General features: G+C 52.5%; 10 protein-coding genes across 10 annotated transcripts; 5 read left to right on the top strand and 5 right to left on the bottom strand.

Annotated features, from left to right (window-relative positions):
* Window positions 1–26: 26 nt before the first annotated feature.
* J4E86_000358 (uncharacterized protein) lies at window positions 27–1036 on the bottom strand (the record flags this gene model as incomplete). Its single annotated transcript, XM_051440932.1, has 2 exons — window positions 27–452; window positions 509–1036. 2 exons carry the CDS (start codon window positions 1034–1036, stop codon window positions 27–29), a joined length of 954 nt encoding a protein of 317 aa, XP_051307103.1.
* Window positions 1037–2647: 1611 nt separating this feature from the next.
* Window positions 2648–3661, top strand: J4E86_000359 (uncharacterized protein; the record flags this gene model as incomplete). Its single annotated transcript, XM_051440933.1, has 1 exon — window positions 2648–3661. One exon carries the CDS (start codon window positions 2648–2650, stop codon window positions 3659–3661), a length of 1014 nt encoding a protein of 337 aa, XP_051307104.1.
* A 342-nt stretch (window positions 3662–4003) lies between these two features.
* On the top strand, window positions 4004–6532 carry J4E86_000360 (uncharacterized protein; the record flags this gene model as incomplete). The annotated part of the gene is made up of 3 exons (XM_051440934.1): window positions 4004–4151; window positions 4200–4511; window positions 4560–6532. The coding sequence occupies 3 exons, from the start codon at window positions 4004–4006 to the stop codon at window positions 6530–6532; spliced, it is 2433 nt and encodes an 810-aa protein (XP_051307105.1).
* Window positions 6533–8144: 1612 nt separating this feature from the next.
* J4E86_000361 (uncharacterized protein) lies at window positions 8145–8823 on the top strand (the record flags this gene model as incomplete). Its single annotated transcript, XM_051440935.1, has 2 exons — window positions 8145–8217; window positions 8264–8823. 2 exons carry the CDS (start codon window positions 8145–8147, stop codon window positions 8821–8823), a joined length of 633 nt encoding a protein of 210 aa, XP_051307106.1.
* Window positions 8824–9068: 245 nt separating this feature from the next.
* On the top strand, window positions 9069–11152 carry J4E86_000362 (uncharacterized protein; the record flags this gene model as incomplete). The annotated part of the gene is made up of 8 exons (XM_051440936.1): window positions 9069–9194; window positions 9356–9695; window positions 9751–9774; window positions 9829–9900; window positions 9944–10276; window positions 10352–10474; window positions 10526–10686; window positions 10736–11152. The coding sequence occupies 8 exons, from the start codon at window positions 9069–9071 to the stop codon at window positions 11150–11152; spliced, it is 1596 nt and encodes a 531-aa protein (XP_051307107.1).
* A 97-nt stretch (window positions 11153–11249) lies between these two features.
* Window positions 11250–12447, bottom strand: J4E86_000363 (uncharacterized protein; the record flags this gene model as incomplete). The annotated part of the gene is made up of 2 exons (XM_051440937.1): window positions 11250–11630; window positions 11689–12447. The coding sequence occupies 2 exons, from the start codon at window positions 12445–12447 to the stop codon at window positions 11250–11252; spliced, it is 1140 nt and encodes a 379-aa protein (XP_051307108.1).
* A 295-nt stretch (window positions 12448–12742) lies between these two features.
* Window positions 12743–14046, bottom strand: J4E86_000364 (uncharacterized protein; the record flags this gene model as incomplete). The annotated part of the gene is made up of 4 exons (XM_051440938.1): window positions 12743–13178; window positions 13226–13688; window positions 13741–13873; window positions 13927–14046. 4 exons carry the CDS (start codon window positions 14044–14046, stop codon window positions 12743–12745), a joined length of 1152 nt encoding a protein of 383 aa, XP_051307109.1.
* Window positions 14047–15262: 1216 nt separating this feature from the next.
* Window positions 15263–16813, bottom strand: NMD3 (ribosome-binding protein; the record flags this gene model as incomplete). The annotated part of the gene is made up of 1 exon (XM_051440939.1): window positions 15263–16813. One exon carries the CDS (start codon window positions 16811–16813, stop codon window positions 15263–15265), a length of 1551 nt encoding a protein of 516 aa, XP_051307110.1.
* A 496-nt stretch (window positions 16814–17309) lies between these two features.
* ATP25 (ATPase synthesis protein 25 mitochondrial) lies at window positions 17310–18557 on the top strand (the record flags this gene model as incomplete). Its single annotated transcript, XM_051440940.1, has 1 exon — window positions 17310–18557. One exon carries the CDS (start codon window positions 17310–17312, stop codon window positions 18555–18557), a length of 1248 nt encoding a protein of 415 aa, XP_051307111.1.
* Window positions 18558–18812: 255 nt separating this feature from the next.
* On the bottom strand, window positions 18813–20135 carry J4E86_000367 (uncharacterized protein; the record flags this gene model as incomplete). Its single annotated transcript, XM_051440941.1, has 2 exons — window positions 18813–19730; window positions 19794–20135. 2 exons carry the CDS (start codon window positions 20133–20135, stop codon window positions 18813–18815), a joined length of 1260 nt encoding a protein of 419 aa, XP_051307112.1.
* Window positions 20136–21469: the final 1334 nt, after the last annotated feature.

A 21469-nucleotide genomic window follows, 5' to 3' on the forward strand; every position in this document is an offset into this window, starting at 1 on the left:
TGTATCTCCTCATTACCCTTCATGACCTAAAAGGTGACAACCCCTACACCGGCGCTCTTCTGCACAATAGCGCAAACACTGGCCGCTGGGTCCACAGTGTACTTGTAGCTGGGCGCGAATGAGCCCTTCTGCGTGATCTGAGTAGGACTGTTAGTGAAGATGTTATCCTTCTCGACCGCAAAGCCCTCCTCGTCAGAGTCCAAATTGGTAACAACAGCCTTGTCGACGTTGGTGAAGGAGTTGGCTTCAACCAAGACTTGAGCGCCCATGCGCGAGTTGACACCAGAGATACCACCGGAGTAGCAAGAGCTGTAGATGTGGCCGGTACCAAAGCGGATCGAGGGCAGACGCGAGTTGATGCCAGTGAAGGAGTTGTGATGGTAGGTCACGTGGAGTTTGCCCTTGTCCTTGGAGGCATTGTTGTCAGAGTGACCGACAAGCGAGCCCTTCCACTGATAGGCATTAGTACTGAGTTTTGCATAAGCGTAAAGGTGTTATGGAGACTCACGTGGTCGTGGAACTTGTTCCAGGAGAAGGTAAGCATATCGGATCCAGATTTGGCGTCAAGCAGGCCATCGTACGTATCCTTGTCGCCTGTCACACCCACGCTAGAGAAGTCGTTGTGATCAACCCAGACATTGGTTGAGGCCTCGATGTCGATGAGATCCTTTCCCTTTGGCGCACGGTAGAGTTTGAGGTTTCTGATGATGATGTTGGACGTCTTGAAGACCTGGAGGCCACTGTCTGTCAGGCCGGCGTCCTTGCCAACACCGAGAATGGAAGTGCCTGCAGTACCGACACGGATGATGCCACACCCAGTGAGCATGCCCTTGATCTTGATCACACCGCCGGCCTTAGCTGCCGCTGTGAGCTCAGCACAGGAGGCGACAGTGGTTCCAGCCCCGCTGCCTCCTCCGGTGGTGCCTTGGGCGAATCCAACAAGCTCATCGACAGCTGCAGCGCGCTTTTCCATAGGTGCACCGTACGCCGTAGAGGCAGCGGTCATGGCCACTGTGGCGATCTCAAAGAAGCGCATCTTGGTGTTTTTGTAAGGTCTGATGAGACTGAAGGTTGAAGAAAGAATGTAAAAGAGTGAATAGAGATCTACTCTGATCTGATGGAAGAATGTATTGGAGGTGACGATAGCTGATGGGGTCTAATGGTGTCTTTATACCAGATGGTTTAGATTGCTACGATCTGTACAGGCTCCATGATCGCCAACTTGGCCGCCCTTTAATACTGCGAATCGCGGAACCATCTTTAGCATACCAGATGTGGAGTTTCTCCGCGAATATACGACTTTTGTCTTGGCCTCCAAGACGTTTCGAAGAAGCATTCATAATCCACCAAGGACATTCATGTATAGCGGTCTCGTGAGCCAGTATGTGGTTGTGGCTCGAAGGCCGGAAATGTATCGCAATTCTGGGGTGCATACCTGGGGAAGTCCCAAAAGCCGACGGCCCTCAATGACTGCATTAGCGCTGGAGCCTCGGAAGAGTTCCTGGAAGCCAACTGAAGGAAGGAATCAATATACAAGTCGGCGCTACCGTTTGACAGCATCGTCCAGAATGCTTGGCTGGCTGTGGAGAAAAAGACCACCAATGGGATAAACTTGAGAAACAGAAGATCGCCATGCTCGTCACAAAGAGGACTGCGGTGGCTGTAATTGTCGCAGTGATATCGATACCTAGGCATCGATGAGTGGGCGGAAGAATTCTCGAGGCGCCACAGTGTACCTGACACATGAGGAGGTGGTAAAGTCGTTGTAAGCTAGGGTGAAGACGGGAAGGAACAAATTGGCTGTATCTAGGCTGAATTGAGACTAGCCTCGCGAACACGCCTGTCGAAACTCCCAAGATATCGCGTCAAACGAAGAAGAGTAATCACGTTCAGCCCATACTGCTGCCTACACCTGTTTCTCCTCCAGGACAGTCCACGGGTCGTTCGAATGCATGCTTCACCCACTGACGTCTCGGGCTATGCCCGCAGCAGACTCCACAAGATCACAGTCAGGTCCGCCATGAATACAAAGGCAAGCTCAGGCAAAGAAAATGTTCAGCCTTTTGGTGCGTATTTAGTGTCGAGTCGAGATGTTTGAGGCATCTGGATGCCCAAGATCGCCAAGGCCGTATCCGACAATCGTCGAAACACCCGTTCCTAGGCGCATTTCCTTTCGACCCCAGTTCGGCAGTATACTCTCCGCGCCTGAACATCGGCTATACCGCGGTGAATGAATCCTTTTGCAGCTCTGCTGGAGAGCATACTTCCCCTGACGAATTTATTATCGTCCTCCTCCGAATATTACTTCGCAGCAGTCGAGGACACGACTGCCTAGGTGGCGTTGGCTGAGATCGGTGCCACCTGCGTGTTTTCCCGATGTCCGACATGCGCCCCAAGACCCAGCCGAAGATAGCCATTGTCGAGATGCGCAGGGTGATCAAGAATGCATCGTTAGCAGAATTCTTCGTCGAATCGTTTGCGCAACTTGGCATAACGCGTTATTGTGACTGCTCATTCACAGAGTAGATCAAGCGGCAGGTATTCACAAAGTTGCATGGGTACACCCAGTCGCGAAGAATCTCTCTTAGCACGTTTTCTACCCTCGCTGACCGCCAGCCCACAACTCACCTGCAGATCGAAATCGGCCATGGCTGGTAACGTTAGCAGATACCTGCAGGTATCACCAACGTGCTTCCTTTGTAATAGAGCTTTCGGTCCAGATCACGCGCCGGCCGCATTACGAGCCTGTGGGCATATATTTGGCTACCGTTGTCTCTCGATCATCCTTAACGGTGGCGACGTCGACTTGAAGAGCACTTGGCCTGACATACCCAGCATTGGAATCAAGGGTGCCGAATGCCCAGAATGTCAGGTTCCGATCACAAACCTCGATAGCGAGCAGAGAGCGCTGTCAATACTCGGCGACATTAGCTCTGCTATACCGGACCACCGGGACAAACTCAACGCCTTCGTCGAACAGCTACGCGATAGCGTCGCAAACACCGATCCTGATGTCGAGCGTCATGACACCCTACACTTCTTCAAGAAATGCTACACGAGCGACGGAGACGACATCCTGCAGAAAGCTTTGCAAGATGCAGCAAGCGCCGGCGATTACTTCTCGCCGTTTCATGACGCGATTACGGCTTCTCGCGGTGCCAGTCCTCAACCCATGGCTTTTCCGCTCATTCGATTTTGTTTCCTACTCTGGGACGCTCACAACGCGATCGAGAGGAAGACAAGCCTGGCGATCAACATACTACTGTGGGAAGCCAACCGCTGCTTGGGTGTCAACAACCCATTGGTTCAGTGGGAAGATGTAGAAGAAGCTGCCGACTTGGAAAATGCTCGACTCTTCCCATTGCTACATGGACTGACGATGCTGGTGTCCCAAGGCCTTGCACGCAATGGCTTAATGGACCCCTGGCCTGAAGAAAAGAAGCTCGATCTTGCGCAACAGTTTGCATGTGAATTTATTGGTCCGCACTTCGAGGGTCAGCCTTCAGATATGTGGCTGGCGAAGCTGGCGCTTGTTGTGAACGAACTCAAACGCCATCAATTCGAGATGGGTAGGAAGCCATTGACAGGCGTCGCAGCCGAGAAGAGCATCGTTCGAGGGTGGTGGGCGATTGCGCATGCAGAGGTTGACGAATCTGATTGAGCTGGTGTAAGTGCTGCTTCATGCATGTGAGCTACATTTTGTATAGGACCCCGTTACTTGTCTAAACAATACAGGTAGTTTTCCCCAGTTCTCTCTTGGTCTCATGTGAGGCCGATTCCGGGCTCAGCCCGGCGTGACGCGTCTTGGAGCGCTAGAATTATGGAACAGGCTAGACTTGCGGGAAGATCCGAGATTCCACACTAGCCGGAGACGGGTCTTCGTATATCGTATTTGCGTAATCTGCGTATTGCGTAGTAAAACCGTGATGATAAAAGTCGCCGGCTGCCAAAAATTGAGTTGGTCAGAAGCAATACTTTTCACTTCACCCAATTGCCCTTCATCATGAAAGCAAGACCAGATAGCACCCAAGCGCCGATACCAGTAGACTCTGAACGCGACGATGACGTATATCATTTCGGCGCACCACCGCCGTACACTGCGGAAGAGCTGACGGGCTCAATACCACAGCCAGGAGATACTGGAGTGACGAGTAAGCGCAACCCGTCTTATTATCTGTAACTAGGCTGACTGGGGGCAGATGACGGTCGCATCGACATTGACTTGAACTCGCGACTGACCAAAACACTCGTCAAGCTTGTACCGAAGCATGACAAAGATGAACCAGAACTAAGCCGAAGATTCACTGTTAGCCGACTATGGAGTATCCGTCTGAACATTGTCATCCAAGTCGTAGGAAGTCGAGGCGATGTACAACCGTTCATTGCCCTCGGACAAGAGTTGCAAAAGTACGGCCACCGTGTCCGCATAGCGACACACAACACGTTCGAAGGCTTCGTAAAGGAGTCAAATCTAGAGTTTTATCCTATTGGCGGGGATCCTAAAGAGCTCAGTATGTTATGCTGTAAAGGTCCGTACGTACCTTGTTAACATGCAGCAGTGGCCTACATGGTCAAGAACCCAGGGTTGATACCGTCCATGAAGAGTCTTCGCGAAGGCGATATCCAAAAGAAAAGGGAAATGATCGCCGAGATGCTCTATGGCTGCTGGCAGTCATGTATCGAACCGGACCTCAAAACTCAACAGCCATTTGTGGCAGACGCAATCATCGCCAATCCGCCTAGTTTCGCGCATGTACACTGTGCCCAAGCTCTGGGCATTCCACTCCATCTCATGTTTACCATGCCTTGGAGCAGCACCCGAGCCTTTCCGCATCCGTTGGCAAACTTTAAGAGCGACGAAATCTCGACCGCCCTCATCAACTATGCATCGTATGGCGTCGTCGAATTTCTAACGTGGCAGGGTCTGGGTGATGTCATCAATGGATTTAGACATTCCTTGGACCTTGAAGAGGTGCCGCTATCAGTCGGACCTGTACTTGCTTCTGTACTCAAAGTGCCTTTTACGTACTGCTGGTCTCCGGCTTTGGTTCCGAAGCCACCTGATTGGGCAGCGCATATCGATGTTTGCGGTTTCTTCTTCCGCGAACCAACGCCGTACACGCCGCCTCCGGAAATTGATCAGTTCCTGAGAGATGGGCTCCCACCGGTCTACATCGGCTTCGGGAGCATCGTCCTCGACGATCCTGCAAAGGTGACATCAAGCATCCTGGAAACCGTGCGCGCCCTGGGTATCCGGGCGATCATCTCTAGAGGATGGAGTAACCTTGGGGGCGACTTACCAAACGACAACAAGGACATTCTGTTCATCGGCGACTGTCCACACGAGTGGCTGTTTCAGCATGTTGCAGCGGTTGTACATCACGGCGGTGCAGGTACGGCTGCGTGCGGACTACGTAATGCATGTCCTACTGTTGTCGTTCCGTTCTTTGGAGACCAGCCGTTCTGGGGAGAGATGATAGCAGCAGCGGGAGCCGGTCCACAGCCTATTCCCCACAAACTTCTGACAGCCGAAAACCTTACAGCGGCTATCCACTTCTGTCTCACGCGCGAGGCAAAGCAGGCCGCACGGGGATTATCTTCGCAGATGGCGAACGAGCGAGGCGTCGAGGCAGCAGTACAATCTTTCCACACCAATCTGCCTCTCGAGACTATGCGATGCGCACTGCTACCTACACAGGTGGCATCGTGGAAGGTCAAGAAAGAATCCATCCTTCTTTCCAAATTAGCGGCACAGATACTCATCGAGAATGGTTCCATCGATCCCACCGATCTCGAAAACCACGAAACCGATCCTTTCATCATCACCAATCAACGCTGGGACCCCATAACAAGTACAACTTCGGCGTGTGTTGGCATTGTCGGAGACATGGGTATGGCAATGAAGGGCATGGTTGTGGATCCCTTCGTTGAGCCTAAACACCCTGCTACATTCTCAGGAGCCTCAGCGTCTTCAGGAAAGCCGGGTTCAAGCGGCGCAGCTGCCGCAGGTCGCTTTGCCAAAGGCTTTGGTAGATTTGTAGGTGCATTCTATAAGGGTACCATCGTCGACCTCCCTCTCGCTGCCACAGAAGGTTTTCGCAACGTGCCAAGGTTGTATGGTGAAGAAGTCAAAGACCATGGGGAGGTCACTGGCGCTCTTTCTGGCTTCCAAGTCGGTGGCAAGACCTTCATCCATGGCTTTGCCGACGGCCTCTCGGATCCCTTCCGTCAGACGTATGAGGGTGGGAAGAAAGAGGGTGCGATCGGGTATGCAAAGGGCTTCGGCAAGGGAATGTCCGGACTGATTACGAAGACTGGCGCAGCAACCCTTGGGATTATAGCATACCCTGGAGATGGCATCGTGAAGAGTATGAAGTACTTGGCGAAAGGCGGCACGAGAAAGCGCATCAAGGCGGCAAAACGGGGAGAGACTGAGTGGATGGGCCGGAAATCCGAGGCTGACCTGAGAGCTGTGGAACTCATCCAAGAGTTCGACAGGCTAAGGAAGGGCAAGGCAAAGGTGAAGACGTAAGGGGCGGGATGATCTGCGGCGTTAGGAACTTTGGAGTTCGGACACATACCCTATTCAAATGATTATTTCTTTGCTTCGCGAAACCAGCCAGTTCGCATTTGGAGTCAGAGATGCCTACTCACCTTTGTTGTGACGTGTCGTAACGGCGAACGGTCCCCCTTGTTTAGGAGAACGAAACGGGAAATCGGGTCCACTTGGTTGCCTAATTTCGGTCATTCCGCTCCGAATCCCGTCCTTTCGCGCGCTGCGCGTGCACAGCCAACCCCATCATGCTCGTCTTTTTCGCATACAGATCGAGTACCTGGAATACAGACGAAATCCTATCATGGAAACGGACGCAGTAGGCAAGACCCCTGCGCCATATGGTCAGGCATGTGGCAACTGCGTTAAAGCGAAATGCCGATGTATGTTACGCGACGGCGGTGTTTGCGACAGGTGCGCCATCCCTTTGATCAATACGCTCACTATGGAGCAATCACACTCTGGGATGCACGTCAACCTAAGAAAAAGCCGAACACCCTGGAGCCTACATCGACGTTAGGTCACCTAGTTTGCATGCTTTTAGGTTGATGTAGGTCCAAATCGCTACCTTCCGCGCACTCGGGCTAACTTGAACGCAAAGATGTCACCGCCTAGGTAAAGAGTGCAGAGCTTCATCAGCTGTGCGCAGGAGGGCACCCAGATCAAACCAAGCGCCGAAGAGGTCAAAATTGGAGGACAAACTCGATGAAGTCGTCTCTTTGCTTCGAACACAGCGCACAGCACCCCTCACGACATCGCCCAATGATCAGCTCGTGCTAACACCCGACTCCTCCGTAATTCCCCACCAGGGGACTGATGGTCTTGACAACGACAAGTACTTGTATAGTGATCAGTTGCACGACTTCCGGACGAGTTATCTATACTATTTCCCCTTCATGCCCATGTCGGAGAATGCTACCACAGACGAGCTTCATCTCAAATACCCGCTATTTTGCCATGCTATCCGCACAATACTCACTAAAGCAATAACGAAGCAAAGCCAGTTGAGCAAGCACTTACGAGAACAACTGGCTTCCAGGATCATTGTGCAGGGAGAACGGAGCATTGACTTGCTCTTGACTGTCATCATGTGCATAGCTTGGTAAGGACGCAGATCATGTGTAGTGTTTCCATCTTTAATGCTGTTAGGTCACCGTACTTCACGCATGGGAAACAGTTCCTGGGCTCCATGTGCGGTCTTGCAAAAACGCTGGTTAGCGATCTCCGACTCGACAAGCCTACGCAACCCGCGGGATGTCCAAGCCTAGGCCCTCGTGTTGATAACAAGGAAGTTCGGAAGACCGAGGGTAGTAGAGCATTTCTATCTGTTTTCATATTATGCGCCAAGTAAGTTTGCAAGTAACCTCATCGTAGCTCAACTGACGCTAGAAGTGTTGCTGTTATCTTCGAATATGACCTGATGCTCTGGTCGTCGCAGATCGAAGATGCGTGCGATCACCTCAGTAAGAACAAAGAATGTGAAGGAGACGTCATACTGGTCGCCGCTGCGCGTCTGGCAAAGATTGTTGTCAGCGCCGCCGAAGTATCACGAAGAGCTTCGGATGACCACAATACAGCAAGGCATGCTATGATGGCTATTGACCCTCTAATATTGGCGCTTAACAACTTCAAAAGTTCACTCCCTATTGAGATTCTACAGCACTGTAAGATCGTCTATCCGTCACCTCTTCCAGCGCTCAATTACTCCAGGGTTAATTATCGGTCTCACTCAAACCGCCCAGGTTGCCATCTACGATCTTGCGCTCTTAACAAAGCCTACGGATGAGCTGTCAGTGTCGAATCTAGCGTTCGAGCCCAGGCGCATCGAGTACTTTATGGAGCTTCTAGAGACCAGTAAAGCCTGTCGAGAACACGCTTGGAATGGCGGCGTCATAGGTCTGACGGCTCCATCGATGCTCGTATTCTCGTATTGTATCAAGACCTTGTACAGATTCGCCAGCCTCAAAGGAATCCCAGACTGGATACCACCCATCGTCCAATCAAGCTTCGACATCGTGCAATGTCTAGAGAGGTTTGCCGAGATTGCTGAGCAGGCTAACATGGAATTCAAAGCCAAGACAGGCGAGGATACTCTATTTGCTGCAGCTGCGGAAACGCTAAGGGGTATGGCACCAAATTGGAAACTCCCTACGAGCGAGCACGATGATGCCATGGGCAGCACAGTGGACGGATGGAATGACGGGTTTGGTGATATGGGGGTAATGGACTTTGCGAGCGACTTCTGGATGCCTAGCGTTTTCAATCTTTGAGCTTTGAGCTACGGGATGTGGCGTCCTCGCAACTTCCGAAACCCGCAACATCAACAAAGCAGCAGGCTAACGTGCGACTTCCTGCTATGCACAACGTTCAAATACGCTCTTGCCTGATCATTTTACATCTTTGTCGCTCGTTGTCCTTTTGTACACAAACATTTTACTGCCTTCCGCCCTAAATCTACCACACCCTGGACCTGTTCTACTTGAACCGGAATATACCTACATAATAGCCAGTCAACATGGACAGCGATGGCAACACTGCGCCGCCGGTTCAATATCTTTGTGGTCTTAAACTCTTCACCCTTCTCGGCAGTCTGACGCTCGTCACATTCCTGGTCTGCCTCGACACCTCCATCATGGGTACTGTATGTGTCACCTGCGTTGCTGGTATGATGTTCCGATTCTGATGGTATTAGGCAATACCACGCATTACATCCGAGTTCCACTCGCTTCCAGATGTAGGCTGTAAGTGTCACTGCGACACCGCAATGTGAGACGTGTACTGACTTTGTATACCTGTAATTAGGGTACATTGGTGCTTTTACCCTCGCTTCGTACGTCGTCTTCTTCAAACAACGTTTTGTTTCCCTTCCAAGTATGGGTGAACGAAGTCGAAGCCTTTACTGATGTCGCTACCAGAGCAACATTGCAACCACTTTCCGGCAAGCTCTACACACACTTCAACAACAAGATTGTGTTCCTCACATTCGTATCTTTGTTCGAACTCGGGTCCCTACTATGCGGTGTCGCTAGCTCTTCAGCCTTCCTTATCGTTGGAAGAGTGGTTGCAGGTTTAGGAGCGTCTGGTATCGTGAACGGCGCTATGACAATCCTCGCATGGGCTGTGCCGAAAGAAAAGAGTCCAGGTGCGTTCTCAGGTGCATGAATTTTCCAATGGTGAACGCTAACAAGATGCGACAGTGTATACTGGTATAGTACTTGGGAGTATGCATACCGAATGGTGGAAGTGGGCATGACTGGATGCTAACCAGATGACAGCCGCACAAATGGGCATCGTAGCAGGACCGCTCATCGGGGGTGCTCTCACTGAGCATGCAATCTGGCGCTGGTGTACGTTGTTCATTCTATTACCTCTTGCTCTTCTCTTCTAAAGCTGACGGTAACCCAAACCCAGGCTTTTACATGAACCTACCCATCGGCGGAGTGGCAGCCGCCCTCATCGCCTTCGTTCCAATTCCCGAGCGCACGACGAAGCCGCGAGTTACTCTGTCCCTCGTCCACAAAATCATACCCGACCTCGATCTGCTCGGCTTTGCTCTCTTTGTCCCTCCGTCCGTTATGCTGCTCCTCGCCCTCCAGCTAGGCAGTAGTGGCAAGTACGCCTGGAGTTCCCCTGTCATTATCGGACTATTCTGTGGTGCTGCAACATGCGCCGCCCTCTTCATACTTTGGGAGAGAAGAATGGGCGGCCAAGCCATGCTTCCAGGTAAGCTGCTTGGACAGCGCATCGTCTGGACGAGTTGCGTGTATGCCAGCTGCATTATCACTTGTATGATGACAGCGAGTGTTTGGATGCCGACATACTTCCAGGCCGTGAAGGGCGACGGACCGACCGACAGTGGTGTACACGTACTGCCGAGTATATTGAGTCAACTTCTCGTTGTTATCGCTACGGGTGCTGCAGGTATGTCTCCACACTATCAAGCTCATGCTTTCGGTAACTTATCGTTCATAGTATCTCGCATGGGCTACTATCTTCCCTGGGCACTCGTCGGTGGTATCATCACCGCAATCGGCAACGGTCTCGTGTCAACGTTCACAGCATCTACGAGCGCCTCGATCTGGATCGGCTATCAGATTTTGTTAGGCGCTGGCCGAGGATGTGGCATGCAGATAGTAAGTCCAATTCCTGCACAGGTTGGGGCCGCATCATTGACGCTTTCAGGCCATCATTGCTGTGCAGAACGCGGTATCTCCGGCCCAATACCCAGTCGCGTTGGCCAGCGTCGTCTTTTTCCAGAACCTCAGTACATCTATCGCTGTCGTCGTCGCGAACACGATCTTCGCGCAGACACTCCGTTCCGCCATCACACGCTACGCGCCCATGATATCGCCCCAGGCGGCGGTTGATGCTGGATCTAGTGCCAGTGCCGTGCGAGCCCTCGTTCCACCTGGAGAACTAGATGGTGTGCTGAGAGCATACTCGGAGGGTCTGCGCGATGTCTTTTACTTCTTGGTAGGCATAGCATGTCTGGCTACCCTTGCCAGCTTGGGTATGGGCTGGAAGGATATCCGGAACAAGCACAGCAAAACGGACATGAATGTTGAAATGGATGAGAGATGTGAGACCATGGACAAGTAGGCGGGTTATGTAGATGGCTAGCTGAAAGAGTAGCTTAAAGACCTTGGATTTGTAACTCAACACGCTGGTACTGAGGAGTGAGCATCTTGATAGGAATTTACTTAGCAACGCCCATCCAATCATGAATACGTTTCCATATCTCATCACTGTTCTTCTCCATAAACATCATATGCCCATTGCCATGAATGCCGACTTTTCCAAGCTCAAGATGTTCAGCCTTGGAACAGCCAGCTTGCTTGAGAAAGTTGACAGTGCAGTAGTCGTACGGCGCATGGTAGCTAGCTTCTGACGTAACGGTGAGAATGGGCAGCGGCGCAAGATTAGGAAGTCGTCTCGGGGCTGGCTCGGCTGCTTGCAATACGCAGGGAACAGTAGCATTGTTACTTGTCAGGTTGGTAGGCTGATAAACCTGTTGTACTAAGTCGATCGCGGGGTCAGAGACTGGAGGCGAATAATTCATCGGTATGTCTGCCAAGCCCTGTAGGTTTTGAAGTCAACAGCCATTTCAAATGAGACTGAAAGATTGGTGAACCTACCCATTTCCTCGCTGGTGCAGATCCAAAGACTGCTTCCTGAAAGGGCGGACCAGTCGGCTCCACCAAGAGGAGGCCCTTCGTGAGATGGGGCCGTGCATCAGCGATGAGCAACGGCAGAAGACCTCCTTGGCTGTGGCCAAGCAACCACGTGGGAGTACCGATGGAATCTAAGAGCTGTGCTCCTGCCGATTGCATGGTGCTTTGTTGATAGGTGGCATTCGAGATAAACTGGACGTTGGAGGAATAGAAAGCGTCGAAAGTAGGATCGCCCATGATGCCTGTTCCTGGCCATTGAGTGTGAAGGGTAGATTGGGGCCAGAGACGATATTGCTGTGGAGCAGTGAAGCGTTCTTGGATAAGCTCAGCAGAATAGGTCGACGGCGCATCAGCACCAGCTCTCGGTGCCCAAGCGGAGCGTCCGCGGAAGGTTTGATCCACGATGTAGACAGTATGGCCAGCCTCAAGGAATCGAGAGCTCCATGATATCCCTCCGTCTGGCTTCACGAGAAAGTTTGTGCCCGTCTGCGCTTGTCCGTGGATCAAAACAACAGGGTCTGTATCATGTTGTTTGGTGGACACTGGCGTTAACTTTTCGACGTACATTTGGTCCTTGAATATATGACCACCGTTGCCATCTTCACTATAGCCACCCCCAACGTAGAAAAATGTCCGGACTGCAGGTGTTTCCGTTTCCGCATGATGATGGTTGTGCGCCGCCGCAAAAGAGATGAGCAGCGCAAGGTGATGTAGCAACATCATGACGTGCTGATTTGAGGATTTTTTGCTGAAGGAACGGATAAAAGATGTCGATGAAGGATGCGGCGAGCCATTGCAACCGAGGTCAATTGCCGTGTGGAGTGGGCTTGGCTTGCAGCTTGTGGAGCTATGCCTCGATGATCTTTCTTGCAGGGGCCCATGCAGCTACGAGGCATAAGCGGCACCCTCAATACTGAGAAGTCAAGCGTGTCGAGAGGAAGCACCGAATTGCCACCACACGTAAGGACATGAGAGTCAAAGTCAAAGCCATGAGCTGGATTTCCTGGAAACATGCTGTTCAGAGTCTCCGCGTCCTCTGTGCCTGCGGTTGTACCTCTACTCGCATAGCAGCAAATCTGCCATCCTTGCCCGTCTCCGGGTCAAATCCACCATACACCGTGTCCTGCTCTTCGCTCGTAACCCTTGCCAATTCCTCTGCACTCCCTGTGCTCTTCAACGACGTGTTCCTGACCAACTCAAAGTTATCGCGACTATCGTCGGGAAGACGTTCGTGGTGCGTAACGCGGACCTCGTTGGTGACAAAGATTTGGGTCCAGGAAGCCATGACGGTGGGCCAGAATATGGGCATGGACGCACACATTATCGCGAAGTCGATTTCGAGGCAGGAGATGATGAGGACTTCGGGGTACCACCATGTGAAATCGAAACTTTGGGTCATGCTTTGACTGTTCTTGAAAGTGCTCCAAAGGCGAAGGATAGCCATGAGTACGACACTGCGTCTGTCAGTGGTGACGCTGTAGTGTTCAGAGTCTGCACTTACATCGAACCGAGGGCGAACAATCCAGTCATGGCAAGCACCTGTTTCCGTCTGAGATCTTTCCTAAAGTATTCCGTGATCGGGACGAGGAATATGGCAATATCGAACGCCATGTTCGTCGCAGCAAACGCGAGTATCGTGAATTTCGCCTCATTGATAGTGCGATATCCGAAGCCGTAGCATTTAGAGCCAGGTTGTCGATCCCAGAAGTTCCTTACTGGAAAGCAGGGTACCCAAGCCATGAATGAGAAAGTCAGGCCCCATGCTATCACCAACGCGAGAAGTACGATACAAATGATGCGGCGAGCGCCCTGCTGAAAGAGCCTCAGGTACTGTAGGAGTAGGGATATCTTGATGAAGACAGTGGTCGTATGATACGCGGCATTTGTGATATACAGCCAGATCATGGTTGGTTGCAACTCTCGTAAGGTGTAGATAAGATGATGACCCATGCCATAATTGGTGCCTGCGCGAGAAATCAGTACAACGACCACGAGTTTAGAGTCGTGCAGGCCTACCGTGGAGGAAGGCTATGATAGATATCAAGTTGAATATAGCCGCTAGGACTACGAAGAGGTCATCGAGACCGGGTTCACGAACAACTCGCAGGCGAGTATGAAGACGGAAGCCTACGACAACCCAGCACAAAACCTATGACGGTGAGTTTGTAGGACGTTTGTATTGTCGTGACGTGAAGGACCTACGTGGAATGGTATCGAGACACCAAACATCGTGCCTTTCTTGTTCGCCAGTGGTAAGGGCGCATTTGGGTTCGGGGGAGTTAGCATCATCTCCTCGACAATGCGAGTAAACTCGTCGGCCATGGCGGGCAAGTATCTCAGATGAGATTCGTTAAGATAACTGTGTGACAGGTGTCGTAGTCTGCCTGCGTGCGAAAGGCATCGATTACTCAACCTGCGAGCTGAGGAATTGCGACTTGCGCATCAGGTCATATCCCTAAGAGAGGCTCTACCCCATGCTCACAAGTGGCAGAAACGCCCTTACGCATGCTGGTCTTTCAGCCGGCTCTGCTAGTGATGCCGGCTGAGTCGCGTACGGCTATGGATGAAGGCGGCCCTTTCTCCGCCAAAACTTAAAATCCAGGAAACTCAAAGTTGACCCTATACGACTCAGTGGAGCGAAGCCCGCACCCTCGTTCGAGCGCGGTGAGAAGCCGTTCGGACGGGAGCGAGTCTTATTTCCTGAACTACCTAGGATTGCGTGTGGCCAGGATAAGCTGGCGGCGATGGTGCGACACGCGAGGCACCGGTAACCACAAGAGCCGGAAAGCCTACTCGTAGATTGCGCAAGGAACTGTAAATTAGAATGACAGAGAACACTCGTGGAACACTGTGGCATTGAACTTTCGAGCTCACGGAGAATCTCGACATCGCCACGCAGGTGCCCAGGTGGTTAGCTGTTGAGTCGGCCGCGCCAACTCTTTCGCTGTCCTGAGTAGCGCATGACACATGGCGCAACCTTCAATTGCAGATCCGGATCGCCTGCAACATCAGCAGTAGGCAGCACACATCCGTTGACGTGATCAAGGATATCCCCGCGGAAGGTGCTGGGCGTGGGCAAGGGGAACCATCAAGCCCTGATCAAAGTTCAGAACCGGGCCTATCCGTGCCGATCTTGTGTAAACTGTTGAGCTGTGTGAGGCCTGAAAATGAACCTCCAGAGAGGCTTGAAGCAAGCTGGTGAAACTGTCGCCATCACTACCAGCCGCACTGAGCTAGCGATACGGCACCTACGTCGCCGCGCTGAGGCCACGAGAATCATGATAGCGAACGATGTCAATTCCTGCTTTCACCGGCAGCAGTGGAATTGTCACAACCTCTACAGCCACAGCGACGAGCGAAATGGCGAGGTGAATGAAAGTATTTTGAGATTGAAGGACAAGATGCCCAGTCGACATTGGATGAAATCGACAATTCTATAAACGTGGTACTTCCCGTCCCTTTTACCCGCCAAACGCCCGTAGATGCAGCAAGCCACAACGCCATAACTCATGCGACATTGATCTCGTCATTTTTAACTTCAGTCGTGCATCTTCATTTCCTCGAAATCATCCAGCAGTTGATCCATCGGAATCTGCAGGCCTTCATCCTCATCGTCACCAAGACTGCTCTCGGTCTCCATGGCATCTGCATCGCGCTGCTTCTGTTCCTGCTGCGCCTTGTATAGCGCCATGGTAGCGCGCAGGTCTTGGTCCTCCTCGACGTCCTGCAAGAACATCTCGAAGTCGCGCTCCATCTTCTCTTGATCTTGCTTACGGGGCAGCATCTCGCCTTCATCCTTGTTGATGCGCTTGACGCGCCAGTTGCGCTTGTTCTTGTTCTTCTTGGAGCGCTGGTAGTACTTCTTGACAAGCATGACATCTGGAATAGCGGCCGCGTATTTGTTGTTGTTCTCGAGAACGTCAAAGAGATCATTGTTAAAGTTGGTGTTGCTGAGGAGATAGCCCATGACCGAGTCGCCAACGTGCAAGATACCGCCAAGATGTGTTCGGCAGTAGTATGTTGTGTCGTTGACGCCCATGTCGGAGGAGCGGGCTACGGTGGCTTCGGCGAGGAAGTGGCGGCCGACTGACTTGCCCAGAGGCTCGATGTCCAGGACAATGAACTCGGTCAGTTCCTGTACGTCTGCGAGGGGTCGGAACGGTGTGCGCCAATAGATGTCCGTGGCGACATCGGCTGTCTGGAGGGTAGAAGGGTCGAGTAGTTGTATGGAGGTGCCGATGCGGGTGCAGAGTGTGAGGGGCGAGATGTTGCCGATCTTCTTTGCGAGGGGAATAGGGAGGACTACAAGATCGTCTTTGCAGATGGGTACGATTTCGCAGGAGAAGGAGAACTTGTAGTTCTTGGTCGAAGTGTGGATATCGTGGGAGATGAGCTCCTCGGAGCGCTTGATGTTGACTGGGATAACGGCCTTGAGGAAGTCGCAGAAGCCTACGGCATGATTCCTCTGGGAGAAGAAGAAGTCGATACCGTCGTGAACTTCCTTGATATTGATCGTGTCCTTGTGGGCTCCGTGCTTGAGGATCAACTGCTCCAAGTACAAGAAGGTCCTCTTGTGTGGCACCTTCTGGCGGATCTGCACACAGGCCCTCCATGTGTTGTGGGTGTAACTCTTTGCGCAGTCTGGGCACTGGTTGTAGTTTTGTGTGTATTCGACCTCGAAGCTCTGCTGCATGATGGCGCCCTCGTTGATCTCCGACTGCACGGTAATCTTGACCTTGATCCTCCTGCTGTGGGGTTCCGTCCAGATGAAGCCGGCATCGATGATTCGCAATTTGTTCAGTCCGCGCAGTTTCTTCAGGCAGAGAGCGAGCAGTTCGCGCGATTCGGGGGCAGCGACGACCCAGGTGGTGGGTGGGGAGAGCCATCGGTCGCAGTCGCGGCACATGAGCAGGATTGCCTCGCGCTGAATGCCGCCCGTCACGTCCGTCTTGAGTTTGATGCAGTCGTAGCAAAAGGCGCCCGAGAGTGTGCCGTCAACCGGCGCGCCGCAGTCTGCGCAGAGAATGGTGGCCGAGTTCTTGGGCTCAGGCGCGAAAGAGCGCTGAGCATCCATCATGACGCCCTCCATGTGTGCGGTAGTGTTTGGATGTGAGTGGTTTCGATATTGCGCGTCACTCTAGGTATCAGAGGACCAGGGAAGGATATACAAGGAGAGAAGTAGCGGTCGGTGTGAGTCGGACAGGCAGTGACTGCTTTGAAATTGATGCCCCGCGTGCCCGATGATTTTCAAAAGTTCGCCGCAAGCCCTCTTTCGCCCCCACTAGCTCTCTTGGCAGATGCATCCCTCCAGCGACCGCGACATCATATCAGTATTAGATTATAGACACACAATGACCAGGCTTTCACTCCGTGGTATTGTCATTAACAACTCATGCGAAGAATACCCTGCATACAAGATAGCGTACTGTCATCACAATGCTGGTGCTACAAGGCCAGACATGTGATGGGGAAGTTCAGAGGACGCTAGTAGTGGCCCACAGTCGGTGCTGCGAAACACCGATGTCATCAAGAAAGTTGAACTGCGCAGCGCCATGCCACCATTCGTGTCTGCTCTATCCCACACCATGTCTTTCTCCAGGGCTGCCTCTTCTAGGTTCATCTGCAATGCCTGTCGGGGTACCCAGGTTCGCCAATCCACCTCAGTGCCCCGACCCAATGGCGCATCTTTGCGCACCGCGCCTTCGACAGTCTCACGATGCGCCTTCAGTACGAGTGCACTTCGGCGGGTAGACAAGAACGATCCTTCCACCGACGATCCCGGGTTCGCCTTCCTCGACGACAGTTCCAAGCCTGTTAACGAGGACACCGTATCCCAGGAAGCCGCAACAGACCCCTCCGAGGGCTGGAAAGAAGCTGCGCCAGAAGTCGCGACCGAAGCCTCGCCATCTACAACGCCACCTTCCCAACAAGACAATGCAATCCCGTGGTATCTCAGACAACAGTCATCGGTCCCGTCGCCCGCATTGAATCCCGCCCAGATCCCAGACCTCCCCCCGAACCCGCCACCTCTCCTAGCGACCCTTCTCGAATATGTCTCCATCACGGCCGGTCTCGACGACTTACAATTGCTCGACCTGCGAAACCTCGACCCTCCTCCTGCGCTCGGCCCCAAGCTGATCATGCTCATCGCGACAGCGCGCTCGGAAAAGCATCTCCATGTAGCAGCCGACCGATTCTGCCGATACCTTCGACGCGAACACGGGCTGAAGGCAAATGCCGCCGGTCTGTTGGGTCGCAATGAGCTGAAGATCAAGCTGAGGCGAAAGGCCAAGCGCATGAGGATGTTGGCAAACGTGGGTGGATCCGCACCCGAGGGCAACATTGACGATGGTATACGCACAGGCTGGATCTGTTGCACACTTGGCAAATTGGAAGCGCATCCCCATGACACACACATGCCAGGAGATGATGTGAAACAGTTTGTCGGTTTCAGAGACATCAAACCCGGCGTCAATGTAGTCGTGCAGATGTTCACAGAAGAGAAGAGAGCCGAGACAGACCTAGAGACATTGTGGGGTGGAGTGCTGAGGACACATCAAAGGAAGGACAAGACCGCCGATGAAGCACTGAAGGAATTGGAGCAAGACATCGAGGATCTGGAAGAGGATGCCGAAGACCTTGATTATCCAACACAAGAGTCGCCGCAGGCAGTCAACAAGTCGCCCTCCGAGTCTAGCAAGACTGTCAGTCCGCCGACACCCGCGCAACAGATACACCGGCCTCGTCCCACTCCTGGTGATTTCTTTCCACCCGCTTCAACCCCGGAAAAGAGGAAACAAATACGCCGGTTACACACAGTTGGTCTTAGATGAGTGCACGAGCGCTACGATTGAACGACTTGTACAACATGTAGAAATACTGTAGAACTCGCTCCTGTGCGAATTGAAATGGTGCAGGACGCTACACTAGAAGACTTTTCAATGACACACTACAGTAGTGTTATGGCAAACAATTGGCTTCCATGGTGTACAGGGAGCATAGCAATGCGCGCACGTAACATCGAGTATGATACATATATAAACTAACAAAAGCAGAAACTACATACTACAAAGACATCAGCAAACCCCTCACATCATAACAGCCATGCCTTGCGCGGTTCTTCCTGCCATGCCACCCAAGTCGAAATGCTGGACCTGCTTCATCGACCCTTGACCACCGGAAACATCGAGCACTGTAATCGCCGCGTTGGCGGTTCCATTGCCAGGACTCAAAGCATAGACAAAATCGCCTGCAGCGCGGAGATCAATGAGACCAGGATCGCTATTAGCAGACAGATCGAGCTGCATGATGATGCTCGCGTCATCCAGGCTCATCTCCACGACACGATTGACACCGACGTCTGTAACGAACGCGCTGTTTGTTGCCTCGGAAATCGTGGCCCAGCAGGTTGCTGCTTGACCGTCGATCTTCTGGGAGCCTTTGACTGTCGCTTGGCCTTGAGAATCTACCGATAGGACGGTCGCGCCAAAGGAAGCGTCGGTGACGAAGAGGGAGGATGGATCATTGGGCATGACAGCTGAGCCGAACAGCACGGCGGTTCCTTCGGGTGAGCTGCGAACGTCTTTCTTCGAGAGAGCGGCGGCGCCGTTGGAAGCTTGCACTGCGTAGGTGGAGAGGAACCCCGTGTTGTTCACGGCTGGATCGCCTTTGACGGTGGTGAAGAGAGCGGACTCATCGGATGAGAAGAACGCCTGGGACACGGTGTTTAGGGGTCCAACGGGGGGAGTGGTCTGTCCGAGGTCGAAGGGCCGGAGGTCGTCCATCTGCCCAAGCCCTTGCTCGGAGAAAGGTGCGCATGAGATTCCAGCTAGTGCACCCGTGGTTCCCACGCATGCGAGCTTGTTCTTTGCAGATGCTGCGACGGTGTTGGGGAATTCTCCAGGTATGGCTACAGGCTTGCCGGCGCAGGCGAGTGAAGTGGGATCGTTGGCTGATATAGTCATCATGGTAAGCGTGTTGGAGCCAGCGTTCACGGCAAACAGATTCTGGAAATCGTTAGTCATACTTTCTTCTCGATGTTGTCCGCGTATCCGTGTGTGTAAACTTACGTTCCCAACGACAGTCAATGCCGACTGGCCAACCAATGCATCAGGCGTCGCGGGTTTACCATCTGCATCGACAGCAACAGAACCCGCACCACCCGTCTTCATAACTCTGCCTTGCGAAAGCATACCGTCGGCTCCAATGGGCAGCGCAACGACAGCGTTCTCGGCATCGTTAGTCAGCATGTAGATGGCTTTGCCGACAGCAGGTTTTCCAGCACTCTGCTGCTGCATGCAACTCATGCCACCTTGTTGTTGTCCCTGGTGTGCGCCTGGACGAGGACGTTGGTGTGGTGCTGCTACCGCCATCGAAGGAAGGAGAGCGAAGAGGAATGATTTTGTGAACATGTTGGCGGTGTAGAATACGGCGTCAAAACAGAACAGAGATTAACGGCGAAGTGTCAATGGGTAGCTTGAGAGCGAATGTATGGAGAAGGTAAGATAGAGAGTCCAGCTGATCTGTTGAAGGCCCCATCATCAAAGACATATCCTTCTCTTATAGAAACTGCCTTGGAACCAAATCCTCATACCATTGCGTTCCAAGAGCCCGCGATTATTCGATCAAGATTGCCTGATCCGGAATGGCGTATGATTTCAGAGGACGACCGGGGGAGCAAGCCACTTCTACAGCCTCAGGCTGAAGATGACAAGGATTCTCCGCACCACCCGTCGCTTGGTTTCAAGGAAAATGCAGCGCGAAGAGATGGCACATATCGGGTATGCGGTAAATACGAAACGGTGCCTGTGTCAAGCGAGCGCTTCGTCGATCTATTGCCTGAACGAGTAAATTTGATTCTGAAGCAATTACTAGAGACGGCTAGCCTGGAACTCCCAGCTGAGGACAGGGCCAGGGCGCGCAATCTGACTTGTGACACCGTGTCTCAACTGCGCCCGTCAGACATGTCAACCGGGCCGTCGTCATTGGCGCGACATTTGGGATGGATACGGCATAATGGGAACACTAGACTTGGCATCTGCGCAGCACGCGCAGCTTCGTCGCCTTGATCGCTCTTTTCTTCCGAGAGAGACTGATTACCTATCGGGCTTCTGCACTTTGGGACCATAAGCACAGTGGTCCATTTCCGGTCTTCCTATCGGGTGGCTGACAGAACACCATATCTGAACACCTGAGCACCATAGGCTGTGCACGTGATGAAGTTCACCTTCAAGCCCTTCAAAGGCGACAAGAGTTCTCCCGACGGTATGTCCAATCAGGACCTATGAAGCTCCAGATACGGGTTGCTAAGCATGCATCTCGCTGTGTTCAGACGATGGCGATACGCGTAATCCAGGACAAAGGCGGCGAGAACAGGTTCGACGAGCGCAGAAGTACGTTTCGATTCCGTGTTCATACGTCAGGTGCTCTACTGAACATGTATTAGAACACATCGCGAACGCAAAGAAGCATACACGGCTTCTCTCGAAAGTGAAGTAGTCCAGCTCCGCGCGAATGAAGCTCGATTGTCGCAGGAGACGAAAACACTGTATTCTGAAGTCGCTTTCTTGAAAAGTCTGCTGACTCAGAACGGGATTGCGATACCCGATAGATCAAGAGTGGGGGTTGGTCAACAGGAAGAAGGAGCGAATGTAGAGAGTGAGAAGAGGATAGCTCTGACCGTTGGGCAAGAGGAGAATAAGAAAAAGAATCGACGGAAACAGATATACGTACAGCAAGTGCCTCA

This window comes from Alternaria arbusti, assembly GCF_024043155.1.
Source record: "Alternaria arbusti strain BMP 1465 chromosome Unknown scaffold_1, whole genome shotgun sequence".
Lineage (NCBI taxonomy): Eukaryota > Fungi > Ascomycota > Dothideomycetes > Pleosporales > Pleosporaceae > Alternaria > Alternaria arbusti.